Source organism: Anomaloglossus baeobatrachus, chromosome 6 (assembly GCF_048569485.1).
Source record: "Anomaloglossus baeobatrachus isolate aAnoBae1 chromosome 6, aAnoBae1.hap1, whole genome shotgun sequence".
NCBI classification, from domain to species: Eukaryota; Metazoa; Chordata; class Amphibia; order Anura; family Aromobatidae; genus Anomaloglossus; species Anomaloglossus baeobatrachus.
This window is the reverse complement of record NC_134358.1, coordinates 181,896,510-181,922,083: the sequence shown is the minus strand read 5'-3', so window position 1 is coordinate 181,922,083 and position 25,574 is coordinate 181,896,510. Positions and strand designations below refer to the sequence as shown.

Sequence of the window (25,574 nt, the reverse complement as noted above, 5' to 3'; positions counted from 1 at the left end):
ATCATTCTGGGTTCTTTAGATATGTTTATTTGAATATTGCCAACAGTGCACCATTCCCGCATCTCCTTTAACCTTATACCGAATCTGTCACATGTCTGACACCAGTGATGCCAAAGAGTCCAAATTGATTATAATGAGATTCAAGGTTTTGTCCATTTAGCACTTCTACTAGATCACTCTGGATCCTTTGGATATTTTTATTTGAATATTTCTTGCAGAGCAGCATACTCACATCTCCTTTCACCTAATATCTACATGTTGCTCTTGTTTGTCCCCCAGCTTTCTCTCAAATTTGATATGAAAGTAAAAGCAATGTTGTCAAATGCAGTCTAAAAAAGTGTAAAAAAAGGTACCGTAGTGAAAAAAATCTGCATAAGGAAACAAACACAATGATGGAGCTCCTCCTTGCAGGCATTTTTCACAAGGACTGTTGTCATATTTGCTATACTTTAATTGTTAGGTTTTTTAGATCACAATTTGCCAAGACAAGGATCTAACTGAGAGAAGTGTATCTCCTGCTTTCATACTACTTTGTATAATCGAGATATTTTGTTAATTGCTATTAACTTGCAGATATGAGGTTAATCTGCACGTTAATAGCACTCTGAACCTACCTGGCACCTGCACATTAAACCCTGCTTCCTGGAGGAAATGAACATTAATCCTCCCTGCAGCATTCCAGTTTCAGTCACGGGGGCGGCGGCGTTGCATGTTCTGTCACCATTCTGTGAATCTACAGCAGCGGCTGTAAATGTGTCCCCCCCCACTGACTGTCAGCTGCTCAGCATTACAGCATTAGAACCAGCTGACAGTGCAGGGGATGTGGTTACAGCCGCTTCTCTCCATATACAGGATGCAGAGTGGTGACTGAATCTGCGCCGCTGCTGCCGGGAGGATTATAGTTAATTACCTCCCAGCAGCAGGATTTTATGTGCCGGCAAAGGGCAAGTTCAGAATGCTATTAACTGGCAGATTAACAGATTAACCTCATATCTGCAGCTTAATAGCATTTTTTCCACGTGACAGGTTCACTTTAAGCTCCCAAAATCAAAACATAAAACAATGTCACATAATCTTGAAAGGTCTTGTATGTGTGCATGTCTAATGGGGAACTATATAGTAGCCATATTCAGAGGGATTTGGGCTTCATTATTTATCCCATGTTGGTGAATATTGGACATATTTAATATAATTTATAAATATGTTATGTCTATGCATATGTCTGTCCATCCAAAATCTACCAAATGAATTGGAAAGGAAAGTTCCAGAGTATGTATTGATTTCTTACAGTTTCTAAATATATTAAGTAAACCAATAATATGCTGCACCACTCGTCTATGCACTTAAGTTGCTCATGGAACATTGCTGAATACTGTGGTTCGTATTCTTGTATAGAATATATTGTGATATGATTTAAGGTTGATTGATGTATGTTAACCTCAGATTGTTAAGCTGTCATCTTGCCAGTTCACTCTCCCAACAGAAGTTTTTAATGTCAATTTAATTTACTCAAAGCGAAAGGGCAGAAATGAATGTAGACAGGTCATAAATCATTAGAGTCCATTCTTATGTTTCCTAGTTTAGTTTCTGGAAGGATTTAAAAGGTTTTACAAAAGGCCTTTAATTTTTTTTTCACAGTAATGTCAAATTCTGTTGAAATGTTGAGTTGTGAAAATATTGGTTTACCGTATCTAGCCATGAAATCATTACATCAAGGATTAAACTTTTATTGCCTTCTTGATGAGCCTCTCTGTGTTGAAAACAGGCAAGTTCGTGCAACATCTGTATCCCTACCATAAGCTCCGCTACATGAAACTAAACTCATGTTCCAGGCGCAGTGCTCCACAGACCGGAGTCTCACGTGGTACCAGGTGAACTGAAGTTTGGGAGAACACAGGGTCTATTCATGTTATTGCCAGATACAACCTTGGCCTGTTGTAGAAGATTACAACTCAAGGTGTTAGAATGCCTGTTGTGTATAAAAGAGGTTTACTCTTTAGATTTTATTTAAGGCCAAAATGAAAGAAGCATTTGATTAACGCTTTGCACTAAAGTATTACCTACTCTGAAAGTTAGTGCACTGAGTTAAACTTTTCTTCTAATATACTTTGTTGAGAGTGAGGCAAAGGGATCACAGATGAATATTGAATTTTGCGTCTATTTTTTCCAGTTGCACAGAGCATTTACGATACCTGTACCTAAATAAATATCTAATGGCGTTATATAGGGTATGCGGACCTTTCTTGACATAATGTTAGGGGAGCTGATCTGGCCTTTAAATATTTATTCCTTCAAATGCAGTAAGATTTGTCAGGCCATTACTCTGATATTTTGCTGGTGAATTGGCATACATTTTAGGGCTTTGTTAATTAAAAAAAAATGTTTGTCAAAAGTGGGAGTCTCAAACGCGTATCTTCTGCACTGTTTGTGGCCCCTACTATTGTCATCTGCTGCCTGCCGAGCATCAGAGCTCCTAAAGGTAGGCCGAAGGAGGGTGCCCTAGTGACCTCACGCTAAAGCACAGCATGTCACAGCTGTAAGCTGGTTATAGGTGAATATGGCGAGGTGAGATTTTTTTCCCAGTTAGCCAGCTACGGTGGCTTGTAAGGCCCTGAAATAAGAAGGGTCTAACATACAATGTGTCATGCGCTCACCTACTGTATCCGCACCAATTCCTTGTAGACTGTGAGCCCTCTCTCCTCCTGTACCAGCCCATGCCTTGTTTTGTTTATAATTATTGTACTTGTCCATGCGATGTATACCTCTTTTCACATATAAAGCGCCATGGAATAAATGATGTTATAATAATAGATAAATAAATTATTAATAATAATAGTAATAATAATGTAAAAAAACTGCCAATCTAATAACCGGCAGTACAAAAGCATTTTAAGATATTAGATTGGCGATCATGCAAGAAAAAGTTAAAGTTCGGTCTATAAAAAGGAAAATAAATTCTGTGAATGAAGAATTAAAAAAAATGAATTCGAAAGCAACAGAAAAATATTTTGACAATAAAACAGCTGTTTTATGTAAATATAAAAGGAAACAAAAAAGTGCACATTTGGTATTGCAGCATCTAGAACCAAGCTATAAAACAACACCATAATCCATGCTATAAACACTGTACAAAAGTAAATAAAAACCTGAAAAATGTAGCTTTTTCATGTATTTTATATATATATATATATATATATATTGTCACGAAACGGGGGTAGGAAGCGGAAGTCACACCCCTCCTTTCTACCACCCGACAGACAGAGCACGTGACGCGCTCTCTAGTGCCCCTCTTATAGTCAGGCCAATTATGGATTGCCCAACAATAAGCAAGGGGGCAGCTATTCTACTATGTCGATGATAGAAGGGCTCCCGATGAGAGTAAGGTATATATTCCCCCGACCTCTGCAGACGGAATATATCTAAACCTCCCTCAGGTCTCACTGGTTGCCCCACAATGATCCTTGCCATAAACTCGCTGCCACCAATCAATTACGATAACTATTACGCCGAGCACACAGATGTGGAATTCAGGATCGAGATAACAGAACAGTCCAAGATTAAATTATATATTTTAATCGCCCTAAATGGCACACTAGAAACTACAATATATACAATATGGAATTTACAGAATATATACATAGGTCAGAGTACATCTACAAATAAGGCATGGTTACAAACAGAGGCAGATCAGGCAGTTACCTTATGCGTCTGGCCACAGGGGGGCGCCGTTCGACCAGGGTTCCAGGGACTTTCTCATAGGTGTATAGTACACTTGACCCCCGAGCAAAGACAAGCTAAAAATGTCTGAACTGGGTTTATTAAACTGGCTCAATCCATGTCCCCTCCCCTTTTGGTGACCTCACAGGGGAGCACTGCCCCACCCCTGTCTTGACTCTAAAATAATATCCCAAAGCGATTATTGTCCATAACTTTGCCTGGGAACGTCGTAGGCGGACACCAATGCTCTCATTTTTACAGTTATGATTTTACCTTTACAATGATAGTACACATGGGTAGTTTGCTGGTTCCCCACTGGCCCGTATCAAATTTGGTATACCTACAAAGGTCCCACACCTATATAAAATATGTGCTGAAATCGTCAGCATGCCGGGATGCCATATTTCTGCTTGACATATTTATAGGAAGCACGGCTCACGAGATATTACACATTTATTCCTGGTGCCTGTCTGTCTCACGTATTCAGATTGCCTGTTAACTAGTTAGGAACTTCTTCTACAGGGTCACCGAGGGGGATCTTCCTCCCCCTTTGTTCTCAAGGCCTGAACAGGACACCTAATTTCCATATCATAGGAGATTGCCTTTTGCTCACTCCACTGCTAATAGAAAATTTCCTCAAGTTAATTAGCATACTGATTGAAGCCTCTTTAGACCTGGAGGCCCAGTCACACACAACCCTGACAAGATGGTGGCTATAGGAATATGGCTTATAGCTCAGAATATCCCTATGTCCTCACACATATATATATGTGTGGATATATATATACATATATATATATATATATATATATATATACTGTCATGCTCCCCGTGTCCCAGCACCACTCCTTACCCACTGATCCACTCCATGTGTCCACCAGTCATGGCTGCCGCTCCCGCTCCTGCTCCCCTGAGTCCTGCTCCTGGTCTCAGGAGTCTGACTCTGAGTATTGGCCTCATGGTTCTGTATAGGACCAGGCCGCGCCCACTCTCCTGGTCTTATAGGCCCAGCACACCTGAAGCAGGAAATGACATAGGGCTGTGCTGGGTATATAAGACTTGCCTTTCCATGTGGGCGGGGCCTGATCAACGTGTCCTGAAGCTTGTCTTCTGAGCTAGGTGCTCAGGTCCCTTGTGCTGTGCCCTGTTACTGTTTGTCTTTTGCTACCGGGTACCTGTGCCTGTTTCCTGTATTATCCTCAAGAACTCCGTGACCCTGGTGACCTGGTCATACCCGTCCCGGCCACGCCAGTGCTCCGGCTGCCGTGTACCCTGCCCCCCGGTGGGGTACTCGGTCCAGAGGATCCACCTCCTGGGTCCACCAGTCCTCCCGGTCCTGACATATACATATATATATACAGTGCCTACAAGTAGTATTCAACCCCCTGCAGATTTAGCAGGTTTACACATTCGGAATTAACTTGGCATTGTGACATTTGGACTGTAGATCAGCCTGGAAGTGTGAAATGCACTGCAGCAAAAAAGAATGTTATTTCTTTTTTTATTTTTTTTTAAATTGTGAAAAGTTTATTCAGAGGGTCATTTATTATTCAACCCCTCAAACTACAAGAATTCTGTTTGGTTCCCCTAAAGTATTAAGAAGTATTTCAGGCACAAAGAACAATGAGCTTCACATGTTTGGATTAATTATCTCTTTTTCCAGCCTTTTCTGACTAATTAAGACCCTCCCCAAACTTGTGAACATCATTCATACTTGGTCAACATGGGAAAGACAAAGGAGCATTCCAAGGCCATCAGAGACAAGATCGTGGAGGGTCACAAGGCTGGCAAGGGGTACAAAACCCTTTCCAAGGAGTTGGGCCTACCTGTCTCCACTGTTGGGAGCATCATCCGGAAGTGGAAGGCTTATGGAACTACTGTTAGCCTTCCACGGCCTGGACAGCCTTTGAAAGTTTCCACCCGTGCCGAGGCCATGCTTGTCCGAAGAGTCAAGGCTAACCCAAGGACAACAAGGAAGGAGCTCCGGGAAGATCTCATGGCAGTGGGGACATTGGTTTCAGTCATTACCATAAGTAATGTACTCCACCGCAATGGTCTCCGTTCCAGACGAGCCCGTAAGGTACCTTTACTTTCAAAGCGTCATGTCAAGGCTCGTCTACAGTTTGCTCATGATCACTTGGAGGACTCTGAGACAGACTGGTTCAAGGTTCTCTGGTCTGATGAGACCAAGATCGAGATCTTTGGTGCCAAACACACACGTGACGTTTGGAGACTGGATGGCACTGCATACGACCCCAAGAATACCATCCCTACAGTCAAGCATGGTGGTGGCAGCATCATGCTGTGGGGCTGTTTCTCAGCCAAGGGGGCTGGCCATCTGGTCCGCATCCATAGGAAGATGGATAGCACGGCCTACCTGGAGATTTTGGCCAAGAACCTCCGCTCCTCCATCAAGGATCTTAAGATGGGTCGTCATTTCATCTTCCAACAAGACAACGACCCAAAGCACACAGCCAAGAAAACCAAGGCCTGGTTCAAGAGGGAAAAAATCAAGGTGTTGCAGTGGCCTAGTCAGTCTCCTGACCTTAACCCAATTGAAAACTTGTGGAAGGAGCTCAATATTAAAGTCCACATGAGACACCCAAAGAACCTAGATAACTTGGAGAAGATCTGCATGGAGGAGTGGGCCAAGATAACTCCAGAGACCTGTGCCGGCCTGATCAGGTCTTATAAAAGACGATTATTAGCTGTAATTGCAAACAAGGGTTATTCCACAAAATATTAAACCTAGAGGTTGAATAATAATTGACCCACACTTTTATGTTGAAAATTTATTAAAATTTAACTGAGCAACATAACTTGTTGGTTTGTTAGATTTATGCATCTGTTAATAAATCCTGCTCTTGTTTGAAGTTTGCAGGCTCTAACTTATTTGCATCTTATCAAACCTGCTAAATCTGCAGGGGGTTGAATACTACTTGTAGGCACTGTATATATATATACAGTATATATATATATATATATATATATATATACTGGCAGATACAATTTTTTTTTGTAAAAAATGAAAAATTAAAAAAAAAATGATATGTGGCTCATTTAAATGTCCAAATTTGAAACCATGTCCATGTTTCAAACTCCTGGTCTAGAGGATTGAAATGGCATCTATATTGTTTTTCTGAATTTCTCTTAGAACATCCAGTGTATGTGTCTAGTGACTGTCTCTGCTACACATGACTACACATGCCGGGTAGTCAGATCCACGTTTGGATCCTTTTGTTCATGAACTGAAGACAAAGTCTTGATTTTGTGCAGGTGAGAAAATATAAATTGGTCTATTAGGCTATGTGCGCATGTGTGCGTATTACATGCAGTTACGCTTTGATCTGCAGCGCAGCGTAACTGCATGCGTCCTGCGTCCCCGGCACAGTCTATGGAGATTGTGCAGGAGCCGTGCGCATGAGGCATATTAGAACGCAGCGATTCGGCTGCTGCCCGAATCGCTGCGTTCTAAGAAGTGACATGTCACTTCTTCTGTGCGGTTTGCATGCTGTCTATAGGGAGAGGCAGCATGCAGAGCCTGCACGTTCTCTGCCGGCACCATGCGCTTCAGAACGGAGCTTTTCAGCTGCACTCTGAAGCGCACCTTTTAGGTGCGGTGCAGAGCGCACACGTGCGCACATAGCCATAGATGTGGCTTCTTCTTATCAGCAGAGGACACATAAAGTGCCTGCCAAACATTAGTTTGAGACCTGGGAGCATTTTTTTGTACTGATTACAAGCGAAAAAAAAAATATTTCGGAGGGGACCTTTACAAGAAATATTAAACATTGAAAATACAGGAAAATTTTGTATTTTCTTTCTAAAAAAAACCCTCTACAGAATTGAAGCATTTACTCAGTAGTACTAAAAAGATGTAAAATACATATTTACATAGTTTCATAGGTTAAAAAAAAGAACTGTGTCCATCTAGTTTAACCTTCCTCCACCAATTACGGTATATATTATGTTACTAAATCTCTTAAAACTAAACTAAACTCTTTTTATACTCTAATATCTTGTTTTCTTTTGCAGCTGCTGCTTGACATTGAGCACTGCTTCTCAGCTTACTTGTAAGCAGAATACCCTAGTTCGTCTGTTCTGTAGTCCCAAGCTTACTTACATTAAATGTATATGCAGCAATAGGATTATGCCTTCCTAGGTACATTACTTTACATTTCTCAACATTAAATATCATTTGCCAACTGTCTTCCCATTCAGACATCTTATCCAGATCATTTGGAATATTGAATCAATGTCAATTTTTAATATCCTACATAGTTTGGTGTCATCAGCAAAGGCTGACACTTTACTTTCAATCTCTGGGGGTAGCAACTTATTACATGGTGAAATTTTATGCCGACAAATGATAATTTTTAAGCAAGTTGAAAGATTTGGTTTTGTGAGAATTGAACGATATTACGATCTCAGGCAGCTTTTACACTGTGAATATGTATCGAATGATGTTGCAATTCTCCATGCAATTTTTTCCATGTTTAAAAAGGGCTTATGGTCGCAGCTGCCCAAGTGATCCCAGACCTGTAGATCTGAAATTGTATCTGTTTTATTTGACATGATCTGATTCAGCCAAATATCTCCCTTGGTTGGGTCATCTACCAACTGAGAGAGGTAATTGACTTGAATTGTAGATAAGAACTTGCAGCTTTTAGCACAACCAGAAGATTCTATGTCTAACTCAATGTCTGGATAGTTTTAATCCCCAATAATAAGGTCCCGATTATAATTATTTGCTGTCCTTTTAAAGGGAACCTGTCATCAGAAATTTAGCTTGAAACCTAAAAGTTTCCCCCTCTGCAGGTCCTGGGCTGCATTCTAGCAATGTTCCTGTACTTTTTGTGGCCCCTTTTAAACCAAATTAAATACTTTATAAACTTGTACCTTTTGCTATGTAAATTTTGTAAATCGTCCATGGGGGCGGGCTCTCTGCTGACCATTGCTGTTCCTCCAGCACATTGACGCCGTCCCCCCACGCTCCATTTCATCCATCAGGACGCTGCCCACTGTGCCCGAGGTGCCGCCCACGCCAGGATCGCTGGTGACGTGTGTCACAAGCACGAGATTATGGGCGGCGCTGTGATTGCATCGCAAGTGCCCGCCCATAATCTCGTGGACGCGCTTTCCCCCACTGCCTCCAGCGTTCTGCGCAAGCGCTCGCCGGCCAAATGACCCGACGTCACCTCCTTCCCATGTTACCCTGCAGCAGGGCAAGATGGGAAAGAGGTGACGTCGGGTTATCTAGCCAGCAAGCGCTTGCGCAGAACGCTGGAGGAAGAGGGGAAAGTGCGGTCACGAGGTTATGGGCGGCACTTGCTGATGACACTCACAGCGCCGGCCATAACCTCGTGCCTGCGCAAAACGTCACCAGCGGTCACACGTGCACTCAGTGCACAGTCCCGCTACAGTCGCACAGCGCATGCGCGGACCACGAGCGCCCAGGGACGGCGTCCTGAGATTTGAAACTCAGCGTTGTGGGGCGGCGTAAATCTGCTGGAGGAACAGCAACGGTCAGCAGAGAGCCTGCCCCCATGGACGATTTACAAAATTTACATAGCAAAAGGTACAAGTTTATAAAGTATTTAATTTGGTTTAAAAGGGGCCACAAAAAGTACAGGAACCTTGCTAGAATGCAGCCCAGGAGCTGCAGAGGGGGAAACTTTTAGGTTTAAAGCAAAATTTCTGATGACAGGTTCCCTTTAATCTGTTGCAGCATTTCACCCTCTACCTGTTCAGCTGAATTGAGAGGCTTATAGGAAGTTCTTATTACCAGCTTTCCATTATTGCCCTTCCCGTGTATATATTAACCATATTACCCATACTGACTCTACATGGTTGCAGTTCCCCCCAATGTCGTCATTAAGCACAGATCTTAAGTTAGACTTAACAAATCTATACATTTCTCAACCTTTTTTGTTTTTCTTGTTCTTACTAAATATGAAGTAACCCTCTACATTTGTCACCCAGTCAGCTTTGTTCCAGCCAGGTTTCCGTAATGACCACCATATCTAAATCCATGGCTGACATAAGAGTCTACAATTCATTGTTTAGTTGTTTTTGTCAATAGGTCAAATCTCCATGAATTAGAGTCAATCTATGAATCATTATGGTTATGAATGTTGTTATATCTGTGACCTCCTTTCAAGGGGTGTTTTAATTTCAGCAAGTATGGCCAAGTCTGTAAACTAAATGTACTCATGGGTTGTTCATCAAAGAGGTGCAAGCTGTTTGAGTAAATATTTATCATTCTATAATGATAAGCTCTGCAATTTTCTAATATACTTATCGATTCCTCACTATTTTCAATATGTCTCATTGTAATTACCTGAGAATCTTCATTATTTATATGCTAGGATTAAAATATTGAAAAAGCAATTCAAAGATTCGATGTTAGAAAACCCCCAAAGGTTCCCATTCAATTAATAAAAGCAGAGATAGAAAACTAAAGGAATTGCAAAATGAACTTACATTACATCATTATACAAGAATAAAGCTTGATTTGGAGTGTATGTCTCTTCTATGGAGAATAGAGAAGTCTAATTACCTTCATATTCATATACATATGTCTATAGACAAGATGTTAAGAGACAAACAACTATTTTATGCCTAAAGAATAATGTGTAGGGAATGTAATGTAACAGTTCAGCTGCCAACACCAGCCACTCATAAATTGCCTTCTCTCTTTCACAGCATGCATGTTCCGGTACAATGGAATATCATTCGTCTACCTCATTTACCTCTTGCTTATTCCTTTATTTTCGGAACCGACCAAGATAACAATGCAAGGTGAGATATGATTTTTTAATATTACCCGAGCATATGTATGCGTAGCATTAAAATTACTCTTAGATAATATAATTTATATAATTTAATAGGTAAGTACAGCACATCCATAACTTCCAACAATCTCTTTGTTCGTTTAGAGCACTGCCCTTTATTTTTTGAAGGTATTTTACTGTTATTAAATGGCTTATACAACAAGCAGAAGTGGTATTCAGCTAGAGAAGTGGTCCCCTACCTGTGTCTTGAGAGCTATATGTGGCTCGCGAGTCCATGATGTGTTAATTTCTGTCAGCTGGGTGCATTAGCACAAGTTCTAGTAGGCAGCTATGAAGAGAAGGTGACTTTTCTGGGTAGGCCTGCACAGAATAGCAGAACTGAATGTGCATGTACTGACGGTGGCTAGAGGGAGGATAAATATGGTGAGGAGGACTTAGTATGATACTGCCAGTCGGAGGAGGTACTTGAAGCAGGATGCAATAGTGTTGTCAGTGTGCTTTAATGCAAGAATACAAAATGTAAGAAAATTGGGAACCTCTAGATGTAAGCAAACTGGCTAGAAGATCTTGGCGCACTTTCAGTAGGGAATTTATGTTGGTTATTATAGCAAAAATGTGCAGTTCTAGATGTCATTACTGGAGGAGGTCCAGATGTGACTTGCGACCTTCTCTCAGAGCTGAATGTGCCTGTCGAGGTAAAAAAGGTTAGGGACCACTAAGCCAGATTATAAAACAACGTGAATAGATCAAATTGCCTGTTGTTTATCAGGGCTTATGATTTTTATACTGAAACTATGAATGATATCAAAGTATCCCATCTACATTAGATTGTTGCTATTACAGAGTACTTTCTTTTTTTTTTTTTAGAAATTTGTTTATTGTTGTACATCAACAACATTCATCAGGTTAATAAAATAAAAGTAAAACTGACATTGAATAAATATGTACAAGAATTCACATTTAACTGTATTCTAATTGCATATACCATGGGATACTACACAATTGCATGATAAATTACTTAATCTTTGAATGAAATTATAATGCAATAAATTATTTAGGAAGCTACAAACGTGAAAGTGAACGTCTCTAAAGCATAAAAAGGAGAGATGTTTGAATACATCAAAGATTTTATTGCAAAGTTGGTGAATTGAGGAACAATCCCACCAATTATGGAGCATGGTGCCTTCTGCTATTTCACACCTCCAGAATTTACTGGAACCTGAGGGATTAAGGCTATGTGCGCACTGGGAAATGGAATTTTCTTGAGAAAATTCCGCATGCTCTCAAAGATTACCGCACCCGCGGTAAAAAAACGTGGGAAACCGCATCCGAAAACCGCATGCGGTTTGCCGCGGTTTGCTGCGGTTTTACCGCGGTATTATTGACGGTATTACCGCGGTTTTGCCGTGTGCGGGTTGGGATGTGCTTTATTGCATTCAATGCAATAAAGCACATTGAAGAAAAAAAAAAAAAAAAAGTCATTTAATTCTGAGATAGTAGATAGACAGAAGAATAGATAGAGGGATAGATAGACAGCCAGACAGATAGAGGGATAGATAGATATAGATGACAGATCGCTGCATTTCCCACGGTCGGCAGTGAGTTCACATTACCGGCCGTGGGAAATGACCGGTAATTACCTCTGCTGTCTGCTGCTTTCATTCAGCGCTGTGTCTGTGACAGTCGCGGCTGGATGTCAGCAGTGCAGGACCCTGTGGATTACGCCGGAGCGGTGGATTACGTCGGAGCTTTGTTTGGGGGGGGTTAATAAAAGGGTGAACGAGGCTTGTTGGTTTTATTTAAAATAAAGGATTTTTCTGTGTCTGTGTTTTATTCACTTTACTTACGGGTTGATCATGTCAGCTGTCACATAGACGCTGCCATGATCAAGCCTGGAGTTAATGGCGGTGGTGCCCCACCACCATTAACCCCTTGTATTACCTTGCCACCACTGCTACACGGTGGCAAGAAGAGCCGAGGACACGCCGGTATTGCCGCATAATGCATGCGACAGTGCCGGGGCAGCTGCGGCTGATATTCTCGGCTGCGGGAGGGGGAGTGAGGCGGGGGACATTATCCCTGCCCCTCTCCCTCCCCAGCCTGAGAATACCGGGCCGTGTGCTTACCTCGGCTGGAAGGTAAATATGCAGCGGAGCCCACGTTCTTTTTTTTCTATATTTCCGTTTTCTTTCTATGTGTGTTCTATGTGTCTGTGTCTATATGTTCTGTGTCTGTGATGTGTCTGTGATCTGTGTGTGTGTTTACTCTCTGCACGGCTTCCTCTTCCTGTAATGACATCACTTCCCTGCAAAACCGCAGACAAGCGATGCACATTACCGGAGGTAAACCGCGAAATACCGCAGGGAATAACGCAGGAAAACGCAGTGAACCGCACAGAATTTGCTGCCTGCGTTATTCCCTGCGGGATTTCATGATTAACATTGGAGTCAATGGAGTGCAATCCCGCAGCGATGTGCGGAAAAGAAGTGACATGCACTTGTTTTTGCTGCGGGATTCCCGCAGCAAAACATGCAGCTGTCAAATTCCACCCAGTGCGCACAGGATTTTTTTTCTCCATAGGATTTGCTGGTGATTCACTGCAGAGATGTTATGAACATTTTCTGCAGCGAAACATGCAGCAAATCCGCGGAAAATCCGCCGCAAAATCCGGTAAGTGCGCACATAGCCTAATTCTGTGGAGATTGATTGGGCAGTGATACCATCTGGTAATCTTATTTTAGTTTTTTCTTGTATGTTTTAAGCTATAGATAGCCTATGTGCACAGCTTTGTTCCATTGCTGCTCCAAGAAAACTGACCCAATCTCCCTCTCCCCGACCTTCACGAACCACGAGTCTACACTAGACGTAAAGGATAGAATTTAGTATATTTGGCAGATGGTGTGATTTGGTGCCGAATCAACTATCAGCAATGAATCAAAAGGAGTAAAGTCAGATCTGAGCAAATGGACTGGTTCGAAGGTCAACAGGAAGAGTTGAAGCTGAAGATATGAAATCCTTCGTATAGATTGGTCAAGGTAGAGAGCTATTTTAAAAATGGTAGAGTAAAGAGTTTGTGAGGACCTGTTGAAGTCTAATTTTAGGGCTGAAAGCCAAAGCCAGAAATTTCTTAACTACCACTCCAGTTGAAAAATTTGGATTATCAAAGATCAGAGTCAATAGACCAGATATTTCAGAAATCTTGAGTTTCTTAATAAGTTGATCCCAAACTCAAAGAAGGTACCATGTTATTAAGGAGGATGATCCCTTTGAGAGACGGGAATTTTTACAGATCCTTGGCAAAGTTGTTAAATTCCGGGGGGGAGACAATGAAGATTCTAAAGTGAACCAATGCTTCTGCTCACCACTATGAAACCTATCCACCAGACGTGTATCATAGCTGAACAGAATAATAGAGCTGAAAACTCAACCTTGCCTTGCCTCCCCCTTGGTGTTTAAATCTGGACAAAAGTCTATGGGCCAGGTGTCAACTTAATTGTTCCAAATTATGTTTAGTTGTTTAAGAAATGTGCCGGGGAGTGTGATTGGAACCGATTGAAATGAGTAAAGAAATTTTAAGGAGGTTGTCAATTTTTAATACATTGATTCCACTGAACCATGACTGTTTCGCTTTTTTATAACATTTGAGATCATTCATGATGTGCTTTAAGTAAAGGCTTATGGTTAAGATGAAAATGCTGGGATAGATCTGATGACAGTTGTTAACCAAGATATTTCAGGGAGATGTTTTCACCACCTAAAGGGGAAAGACCTTTGTAGCAATTGTATTTTATCATGTGAGAAATTAGTATTTTAGAATTTCTTATTTGAAAAGATTAACCTTTTAAGTTACTCAAAAACTATAGGTTTCAAACTCCTTAGAGTATAGAGTGTAAGGTTATTTTAGGGTTTGCGGTGTATAATAAAAGATCATCCAAATACAGTGGGATTTTATGTGAGTTGTATCCAACAGAGATTCCATGGATATTGGGGCTGTCTCTTAAAGCAATTGCCAAGTGTTCCATTACAATAATGTTAAGTGAAGGGGAAGTGGGAACACTTGTCTGGTCCCATTAGAAACCCCAAAGTAGTCTGGGTAAGTACCATTACAGTGAACTTTGGCTGAGGGATCATGGGACAAAGCAATTATTTTATTAAGAATGTTAGGACCAAGGTTAATTAGCTTAAGAGCACTTTGTAGAAACGGCCAACTAACCTGGTCAAAGTTTTCTCATTATCAACTGATAAAATACAAGATTTTTTTATTTTTGGCATGTGTGATAAGTTGTAGAGTTTTAATTGTGTTGTCCCTAGTCTCCCTGTGAGGTACGAACCCCATCTGATAGTTGTGTATAACCAGATAGGGTGTTAGTCTTGTGACAATTATCACAGAAAAGAGTTTAACATCAATGTAATTAGAGAGATTGGTCAGTAACTAGAACATAATGTCAGGTCTTTCCCAGGTTTCAGTATAAGAGAAATGTGTGTCTCAAGAGTTTGTGTGGGAAATAGATTTGTAGCTGAGACTGAATTAAATACTATGGTTAAGAAGGGTGTTAGTTGTGGGGCAAATAGATTGTAAATCTTAGTAGAGTATCTGTCTGTACATGGACTCTTATTATGTCTTGATTACCTGAAGAACTTCTTCATTAAATGGTTGGTGGCTGAAGAGTGAAAAAAAGAGAGATCCAACCAGGCCATGGTGCCAACAGAAGCGTAAGGGCCCCAGCTCAACAAGTGGTGACTGACCAAAAAATAATTCTACTATATGAGTTGTGAACTGATAAGTAATGAGTGCAGTGAATATCTTTGGGATGTAAATGTGCCAAACATCCACTGCCTATTGTTTGAATAAATTGATTTATTTTAATGAGAATAACTGGGTAGGGGAAATCAAAGACTTACCCAACAAAGATTCCAACATCTTGTCCATCATCAATTTAGGTCTCCCTCATGTCATGATTCGCCTCCCTATTCACATGGCTAGGGGGCGGAGCCTTCTCTCGGGCCTCACTTCCGGCCCCTGGATGCCTTAAAAGCTGACACTTCAAGTGAACCAGCGCCGGCTATAAGCTTAGCTCTGCTTTGCCTGTGATTGCTGGTCCTGTGAGTGATATCCTGATCTGTCTGTTCCTGTGCCCCCGTGCCCTTGCCTGTGTTCTGCCCCTGGTCGTCCCTCCTGTCCTGTGTCCCCCCTCCTATTTCCCCACTCGGTTGCTTCCTCCGGTACTGACCTTAGCCTGACTTTGACTTCGCTTCTGCTCGCTCCTCCGGTCCTGCTTCTGCCCGTACGGTGTTTGACCCAGCCTGTCTGACTATTCCTCACATACCCTGCAGTTCTGCCTCTCAGCTGTGCTGATTAGGCAGTGCATGAGAACGCTGGGCATTTCCTTCCTGGTTCTCATTGCTCTGTGTAGTGTCGTCTGCTGCAGAGCTCTGGCTCCCCCTGGTGGCAGAATTACACTTCGCAATCAAAAGGCCCTCCATAAACCTTCCAACCACCTCAGATATCTCTGACTGACCCTTTCTTGATCCTTAATTCCTGGGTAAATTCTGTATTCCGTGAAGACAGATTATTATATTGCTTTGATAGGAAGTGGCAGTTGTTACTGGTGAGATTCTATAAAGAAGGAAGGGAAAGGAGAAGAGAGGAGATATAGGCAGATTATTTTATAAGCTATATTATAAAGTGTCGTATTTTCATGAGAACTATTGATTTATGACATCAAAATTAAAATTACTGTTTAAATATTTTGTCCTAACTACTTATTATTGAAACAAATTTACTTTTTCATTTTCATACAACCCAAGGGTAAAAAAAAGGTGAAAATATTTCTAGGATAAAATAAATGCTCTTTACAACCCTAGATGAATTTTCTGTGTAGTTTTCCAAATGGGGTCATTTTGTATATTTTCTGCTGTTCAGGCACCCTGGTGGGCTCTGCAAGTGTCATCTGCAAACTTTTTCTGCCAAATTTGTGCTTCAAAAGCTAAATTCTTTACTTTCAAGCCCTCCCATGTTTGCAAGCAATAGTTTCCAAACATATATTGAGTATTGCTGTATTCCTCTGAAAATTCTGAAAATTGCTTTATAAATGTTACCTTACATATCCTTCTATTATGCTGCGCGAAAATAAAAAAAAATAGGATCTAAAACAAAAATAATTCTAGTGGAAAAACAAAAAAACATTGTTTCCATTGCCCAGAATTAAAAAAATTGTGACACATCTGTCGCGGGCGGGGAGGACGGTGCTGCTGTGCTCTTGCTAACGCTCGGGTCCGGCGCTGCTGCGGCTGCTGCTCGGTGGCTTGAGCTCCTCGCCCGTGAGTGAAAGGGGTGGTTGGTTTGGGAAATTTAGTCCGTGACGCCACCCACGGGTTGTGGTGAAGATGGGCACCACCGCTACTGGTGACGGGGATCCCAGGAGCGATGGTAGGGAGCAGCTAGGATGTTGTTTTCCCCCTCCGTGGGTAGGGGTCGGTGGTCCTGGGGCCCGATGATATGACGGGGAGGCAGGGTTGGTGAGGTGCAGGGTTGCAGGGACAGCGCGGCGCGGTGCCGGATGGCACGGGTGTAGTCACTCAGTAAGAAATGTACAAAGTCCTCGGTAAACCAAACGGCTGGATGGACGGGTCCCGCAGCCGGCTGCTGTGTCTCTCCCCGTACAGGTGATGGTGGCTGTCTTTCCCTGCACCTTGATGTTCTCGTTTGACTACTATGGATCCCCAACGGTAGTCCGCTCCCCGGTGTATGGGTACCGGAGGAGCCCGTTTGCCCGCAGGCGCTGGCCCTTCGGTCTCTAGCCTTAGGCGGTAGCTGTATACCCTCACGGTGTGGGCGGTTGCCTTCAATCGGGACTTTTGCCGTTAGGAAACCCCTGGGGTTCCGGTCACATTCGGATTTGACTATTGTCGGCGGCTCCAAGCCTGGTCGGAGTCCGATGGCCATGCCTGTGTGTGCTGGCTTCACTTCGCTCCCCGGTCGGTACCGGCGGGCCAACGCCCGACCCCGGTCCTACGGTTCCGCGTTGCTCCACCACTCCTGCAGATGGCCACCACCGTCTGCCAACCTTGCTGTCAGTGCCTGGGCCACAAACCCAGACACCCAAGTGCTCACTCCTCTCACTTCCACCACCTGGACTAAACTCCACTTCCACCACCTGGACACTTTTCCCGCCTCCAGGCCTGTGAACTCCTTGGTGGGTGGAGCCAATCGCTTTGCTCCGCCCCACCTGGTGTGGACATCAGACACTGGAGGGAGGCAACAAGGGTTTTGTGTTTGGCTGGTGTCCCTGTCTAAGGGGGGTGGGGTGTTTGTGTGTTATCTGTGATGACCTGGCTAGTCCAGGGCACCACACATCTGTGGATTAAAAAGATAATGGGTGCACTTTGGGTGTTTTTCGTCTGTTCTGGCACCTTCCGGGTGCTTCAAGTGGCAGCTGAAACAATCCCAGTCAAATTTGTGCTCCGAAAGCCAAATAACATTTCTTCCCTTCCAAGCCCTGCCGAAAGTTCTGTCATGATTTCTCCGCTCTATGAACAGAACGTGCTGTGTTGTCAGATGGGTGAGTGACAACTCAGTCATTCAACCTGGAGTTGAGGTTTTCTTACTGTCAGTGTATTGACTTATAGCTCAGTTGTTCAATCTCATATCGGGAAGTTCTGGGTTTCTGTAGGTGTTTCCTGTTCCTTTTAATTGCCCAACTATTTGACTGAGCAGTTTTCCCCAGAGTACTGCCAGTCTAGGCATTCAGTTCAGTGGTGCTTGCAGGCTTGTATCTGTGCTTGGTGTTCTGATCATTGTTTCAAGACCTCTGACTGTCATCTTACCTTTCGTTTGCCTTGTCCTTTTGCTCTGATCCTCTGCCCTGCAGGTATTCTGACTCCGTACCGTTACCTGACTATGCCTCTGTCTATTCCCTTAATTTTGACATGCTCTCTTTGTACCTCACCCCGGAACGTTTGACTATCCTGCCTCTTAACTTGTCTGTGTAGTGACTAGCGTCTAATGTGCAAAAAGTACTTACAGACTAAATGTAGGTTTTTGCTACATTTGGGAAAATGTGTTTTACATATTTTTATTTTATGTCTTGTGAAAAAAACAAACATATTTGGGTGTAAAGCATTATTTCAGTGGAAAAATTGAATTTTCATTTATTGTGCACAAATTTAATACACTTCTGAAAATCATCTGTAGGTCTAAAAACATCACTATAAAATGTCATAAGTAGAGTGGTTTAGTTTCCAGAATGCCTTCATTTGTGGAGGGTTTCTACTGTTTGGTACGCGGTGAGGGAGGTGAGAGGGGAGAAGGCACTGCAAATTCAACATGGTGTCTCAAATCTGTTCCAGCCAAGATTTTACTCCAAAAGTCAATTAGCACACCTTTCTACCTATGCTCTATCAGTAGTTTTGAACCAAATCTGAGGTATCAACATTCCTAATAAAAATTGCTAAATTAATTTCCTGGCCCACTTTATTGTGCTACCCCTGTAAAAGGGAAATATTTGGGGCTGGAATATTTTACCGGAATTTTTTTTCTTTTTAATGTTCATGTCCCAATGTTGTAAAGTTTCATTATGCACCTGTGAGTGTAAAACGGTCACTAAACCCCTTAATTAATTTCTTAAAGGATGTTTTAAAAATAGTATCACAAGTGAGGGATTTCTGCTGTTCAGTAGATCAGGAGCTCTGAAAATGTGATTTAGCATTCGCAATCTATTTGAGCCAAAATTCAAATAGCATTTCTTTTCTTCTATGCTCTGTCATAAGCCAAAAGGGTGCCGTAAATTCTGTCGACATATGGGGCATCTGCACATTCAGTAGAAAGTGCTTAACAATTTTTTTAGTACAGTATCTCTGATTACAAATTGTGAGAATAAAAAATTTGAGGCTTAAGCAAAATTTTAGTTTGAATACTGTACGTTTTTCATTTTTTTCAAATGTTAGAGGGTGCAGTTTTTAAAATAGTATAATTTTTGGAGATTTTCTGACATGTAGGCATCTGGAAGAAATTGTTAAACTTAAAAAGTCAGTGTAAAACCTCACCCAAGCCTTCCACTTGTCTCCCTGACATAACTTGTGATGAAGTATTCTGTTCCCAATGACACCCTTAGGCCGAAGTCACACTTGTGAGTGACTCGGCGAGTCTCGCATCGGCATCACCCGGCACGGCTGCACACTCTCTGGACAGGAGCATTTCAGCTGCATAGAAATACATGCAGCAGACCCGCTCCTGTGAGGAGAGAAGCCAGCCGCGCTGGGTGATTCGATCCGATAATCGTGCGAGTCATACGTTCGTGTGAGTGCACCCTTAGAGTGATAGTCAAGAGAGTACCAAACATATGTAATTTAACATAGTAACATTCCTATCTCTACGTTTCCATATTTGTTTTTCCCCTCAACTTCACATCTCTCCTTCTGCCTCTTTTGTTACTCCCCTGTTGTATATATCCTATTCACCTCGGGAGTTCTTTTTCTTCCTCTTTTCCCCTCCTCCTAGTTCCTACACCCTTCCCTTTTCTGAAAAGTAGTTATCAACTTGGAACCTGTAATCTCTAATGATGTTGTGCCCTCTGTACCCTTTACTTTGTTTCAACCTATATGTTAAGAGGCATATATATTGATAACTACTTTCCTTTTCCATATTTTGTTGATATAAAACAATAAAACATATTTGAAACTAAAAAGTCAGTGTAAAAAAATAGGTTTTGTAAATATTGTTGGAAAAAAATGAAAACTATTGCTAAAATGTAACCCTTCTAACATCAAAATGAAAGGGCTTTTAAAATATAAAGCGGATGAAGGGCAAAAAAAATTCAAATTTTGAAATTGCTAATTTTGCTATTTTTATCTTGCCAAATTTCTAATATTTTCATAAATTAAATCAAATTTTATCAACCTAAATTCACAATTAAAATTATTTGAAAAATGGTTATCTTTTAGAAGGTGAAAACAGGTTTCAGCAATAAGAGGTTAAAAGCACTTTGCAATTTTACTCATTTAATAAGATGAGACAATCACTTTCAAGTAATAAATAAATATTGCAGATATACTCAGAATCACCATAACAATCAATTTCTACAATGCTTTCTAACCGTGCAGGTGAATTTGAAGCATAGTCTTAGTAGAAACTATAAGCTTACACTGCAGGACTGAAAGAAAATTTATGATTGAAATGTTGAATAATTAATAACAATGCTTGCTTCCTGACACATAATTAATGTAAATAACACATGTATAAAAAGGTTCTACTAAGAGGGAAGTATTATGAGCAAGTCAGCAAAAATAAAGATGACACAATGTTACTGAGTCTTATGTGGTTTTTATAACACTATTGTCAGAGCCAACTTAACCCCTTCACAAACTTTGACGTACCCATGCATCATGGTCTGGAAGGGTTCCAGACCTTTGATGTATGGGTACATCATGGCGACCGTGCGGGCACAGGAGGTATGCCCGCATAAATGCCACCAGGAGCACGTTGTAAATGATAGCTGTGCTCCAGCTGTCACAACCAGGGCCAATACCTGCACCTCCCCTGACTGCTCCCTAAATTCCGTGATCAATAGCGATCGCAGCATTGAAGGGGCTAGGAGAGGAGGTGCAATGTAATCAGGGCTGACGATCGTGTCTTTTCACTGTGTCTCAAAAGTAGTTTTCTACCACATCTGGGGTATTGATTCAGGAAAAATTGCATAACAAATTGTACTACTCATTTTCTCCTATTACCCATTTTTGAAAAAAATGGGAATTTTTAATTTACTCACCCCTATGTTATACAATTGAATGCGGTTTAAAAATGACCACCATACCCCTATATGAATTCCTTGAGAAGTGAGGTTTCCAAAATGGAGTCACTTGTAAGGATTTCTGCTGTTTTGACATGTCTATTCTAGCCAAAATGGTGCTTCAAAATTCAAGTAGCGCTCCTTCCCTCCTGAGCCCTACCATCAGCCCAAAATGTTTTGTTTTGTTTTTTTTTACCACATGTGAGGTATCTCCTTAAGCCTGGTTTACACGCTTCAATAGATCTTTCAATCCGTCGTCGGGGTCAAGTTGTAAGTGACGCACATCCGGCATCGTTCGTGACGTATTTGCGTGTGAAACCTACGTGCAATCAAGATTGAACGAAAATACGGTGATCGCATACACGTCGTTTATTCCTCATACATTGGACGTTTTGTTGTATGAACCTAGTCAATTGTAATGTGTGACATCCCTCATACGATTGTGATGTCTGATGCTATGTGCGCAGGTGTGCGCTCTGCACCGCAGCTTAAAAAAGGTCTGCTTCAGAGCGCAGCTGAAAAGCTGCGTTCTGAAGCGCCTCACAATGTCTGTCATGCACTAATCTCTGTCAGTCCGTCACTATCTCTGTCCCTCTCTCTCTGTCCATGTCAGTCTATCCCCCTCTCTCATATACTCACCGATCCCCGATCCCCGGCGCTGCACGGCATTCACACTGGTCCGGCGGCTTTTACTGTTTTGAAAAAGCCGGCCGCCCATTAAACAATCTCGTATTCCCTGCTTTCCCCGCCCACCGGCGCCTATGATTGGTTACAGTGAGACACGCCCCCACGCTGAGTGACAGGTGTCACACTGCACCCAATCACAGCAGCCGGTGGGCGTGTCTATACTGTGCAGTGAAATAAATAATTAAATAATTAAAAAAAACGGCGTGCGGTCCCCCCCAATTTTAATACCAGCCAGATAAAGCCATACGGCTGAAGGCTGGTATTCTCAGGATGGGGAGCTCCACATTATGGGGAGCCCCCCAGCCTAACAATATCAGCCAACAGCCGCCCAGAATTGCCGCATACATTAGATGCGACAGTTCTGGGACTGTACCCGGCTCTTCCCGATTTGCCCTGGTGCGTTGGCAAATCGGGGTAATAAGGAGTTATTGGCAGCCCATAGCTGCCAATAAGTCCTAGATTAATCATGTCAGGCGTCTATGAGACACCCTCCATGATTAATCTGTAAATTACAGTAAATAAACACACACACGCCCGAAAAAATCCTTTATTAGAAAAAAAAACACAAACACATTCCCTGGTTAACCACTTTAATCAGCCCCAAAAAGCCCTCCATGTCCGGCGTACTCCAGGATGATCCAGCGTCGCATCCAGCGCTGCTGCATGGAGGTGACCGGAGCTGCAGCAGACACAGCCGCTCCGGTCACCTCCACGCAGCTAATGAAGACAGCCGTGCGATCAGCTGAGCTGTCAGTGAGGTTACCCGCTGTCACTGGATCCAGCGGTGGATGCAGCGGTGGCCGCGGGTAACCACAGTGACAGCTCAGCTGATCGCGCTACTCACCTCAGTTGCTGCGTGGAGGTGAGAGGAGCAGCGGTGAGTAGCGCGATCAGCTGAGCTGTCACTGAGGTTACCCGCGGCCTCCGCTGCATCCACCGCTGGATCCAGTGACAGCGGGTAACCTCACTGACAGCTCAGCCGATAGCGCGGCTGTCTTCATTAGCTGCGTGGAGGTGACCGGAGCGGCTGTGTCTGCTGCAGCTCCGGTCACCTCCATGCAGCAGCGCTGGATGCGACGCTGGACCATCCTGGAGTACGCCGGACATGGACAGCTTTTTGGGGCTGATTAAAGTGGTGAACCAGGGAATGTGTTTGTGTTTTTTATTTCTAATAAAGGATTTTTTCGGGTGTGTGTGTGTTTATTTACTGTAATTTACAGATTAATCATGGAGGGTGTCTCATAGACGCCTGACATGATTAATCTAGGACTTATTGGCAGCTATGGGCTGCCAATAACTCCTTATTACCCCGATTTGCCAACGCACCAGGGCAAATCGGGAAGAGCCGGGTACAGTCCCAGAACTGTCGCATCTAATGTATGCGGCAATTCTGGGCGGCTGTTGGCTGATATTGTTAGGCTGGGGGGCTCCCCATAACGTGGAGCTCCCCATCCTGAGAATACCAGCCTTCAGCCGTATGGCTTTATCTGGCTGGTTTTAAAATTGGGGGGACCGCACGCCGTTTTTTTTAATTATTTAATTGTTTATTTCACTGCACAGTATAGACATGCCCACCGGCTGCTGTGATTGGGTGCAGTGTGACACCTGTCACTCAGCGTGGGGGCGTGTCTCACTGTAACCAATCATAGGCGCCGGTGGGCGGGGTAAGCAGGGAATATGAGATTGTTTAATGGGCGGCCGGCTTTTTCAAAATAGTAAAAGCCGCCGGAGCAGTGTGAATGCCGTGCAGCGCCGGGGATCGGGGATCGGTGAGTATGAGAGAGGGCTGCTCAATTCAGTTACTCAGGAGATTAGCGGTCACCGGTGAGTCCTTCACAGGTGACCGCTAATCGGGACGCGACACAGACAGAGCCGCAGCATGACAATGAAGTCGGGTGAGGTTCACCCGAGTTCATTCTGACAGTGCGGCTCTGTCTGTGTCTGCTGTCATCTGCCATTCACCGCTGCTACATGGCTGTCTGTGCCTGCTGTCAGCGGCCATGTAGCAGAGCTGAATGGCAGATGACATAGTAAAAACGCATCCCTACACATTACACACGCTTGGCAAGTCAGTAAATAAAAAAAAAAGGTGCCCAATGCATACGTCACAGAACACATGATCTAAAGGATCGCACACAAAATTGATCAATTCAACATAGACTACTAACGCTCGTGTGACAGCAAATGAACGACCTACGTGCAATCTCATAAGATCGCATATGCGACCTGGGCGTGTCACATCGCATACGAGATCGCATACCTAATTGTAAGGTGTAAAGCTGGCTTTACTCAGGAGAAATTGCACAACAAATTGTATGGAAATTTTTCTTCTGTTAACCTTGTGAAAATCAAAATTTGGGGTTAAAACAACATTCTTTTGGCAAAAATTTTCTCATTTCCATGCTTAACGTTGTAAAATTCTGTGACACATCTGTGGATTCAAGGTGATCATCACTGCTCTAAATAAATTTCTTGAGGAGTGTAATTTCCAAAATGGGGTCTCTTGTGGGGTTTCCGCTGTTTAGGCATATCAGGGGTTCTCCAAACGAGACATGTCATCCGCTGTCTATTCCAGCCAATTTTGCACTCCAAAAGTCAAATGGCGCTCCTTCCCTTCTGAGCCCTGCTATGCACCAAAACAGTAGTTTTGCTTCACATATTAGCTATCTGCGTACTTAGGAGAAAATGCACAACAAATTGTATCAGCAATTTTCTCCTGTTACCCTTATGAAAATGATAAATTTGGCGTTAAAGCAATATTTTTGTGGGGAAAAGTAAAATTGTCATTTTTTCTTTCCACATTGTTTTAATTCCTGATAAGCACCTAAAGGGTTAATAACTTCCTTGGATGTGGTTTTAAGCAGTTTGATGGGTGCAGTTTTTAGAATGATGTCACTCAAAGTCACTTTAAATGTGATGTGGTCAATAAGGAAATTGTTGTTTTTTTTAATTTTGTTGGAAAAATGAGAAATTGCAGATAAACTTTTAACGCTTCTAACTTCTTAGCAAAATAAAATTAGGTCTCAAAATTAATGCTGATGTAAAGTAAATATGCGGCAATTGTTATTATCGATTTTGTGTGATATGATTATCTATTTTTGTGTTTTTGTTTGTCAAATTCTGGATATTTTTGTAAGTAAACTGAAATATTGAATAAATTTTAACACTAACACAGAGTACAATGTGTTACATAAAAAAACAGTCTCAGGATCACTATGATATGTTGAAGCATTCCAGAGTTAATGCCACATAAAGTGACTCTGGTCAGCATTGTAAAATTTGGCCTGGTTAGGAAGGAGAAAAATGTCTATGAGGTGAAGGGGTTAACGGGATTATCCAGGACTAATTTAGGCCCTTAGAATTTAGTAGTTGCTAACTACCTGCCTGTACTACCCTGCACCGATCTCTGAGAGTCACAGACAATTACTTCTGGCGATTCGACAGTTTCTGGTCACATCACAGAGATGTTGCTTCCCTTCCACTCTGCTCTGTTGATGGGGCATAACTGTCAATATGATGCTGAATGACAGCCAGATCCCCATTGTATCATGGCAGGGAGCTGTCTGACGATCAGCATGATGTCAGCTGT

General features: G+C 42.4%; 1 protein-coding gene across 13 annotated transcripts in view; it reads left to right on the top strand.

The window, feature by feature from the left end:
• Positions 1–25,574, top strand: part of PIEZO2 (piezo type mechanosensitive ion channel component 2) — a 630,266-nt gene that overhangs the window by 180,839 nt on the left and 423,853 nt on the right. For all 13 annotated transcript variants that reach the window (XM_075314549.1, XM_075314558.1, XM_075314555.1 and 10 more), the window contains exon 2: positions 10,423–10,518. In XM_075314549.1, the coding sequence (XP_075170664.1) occupies positions 10,423–10,518 (96 nt within the window). The remainder of the gene's footprint in view (positions 1–10,422; positions 10,519–25,574) is intronic.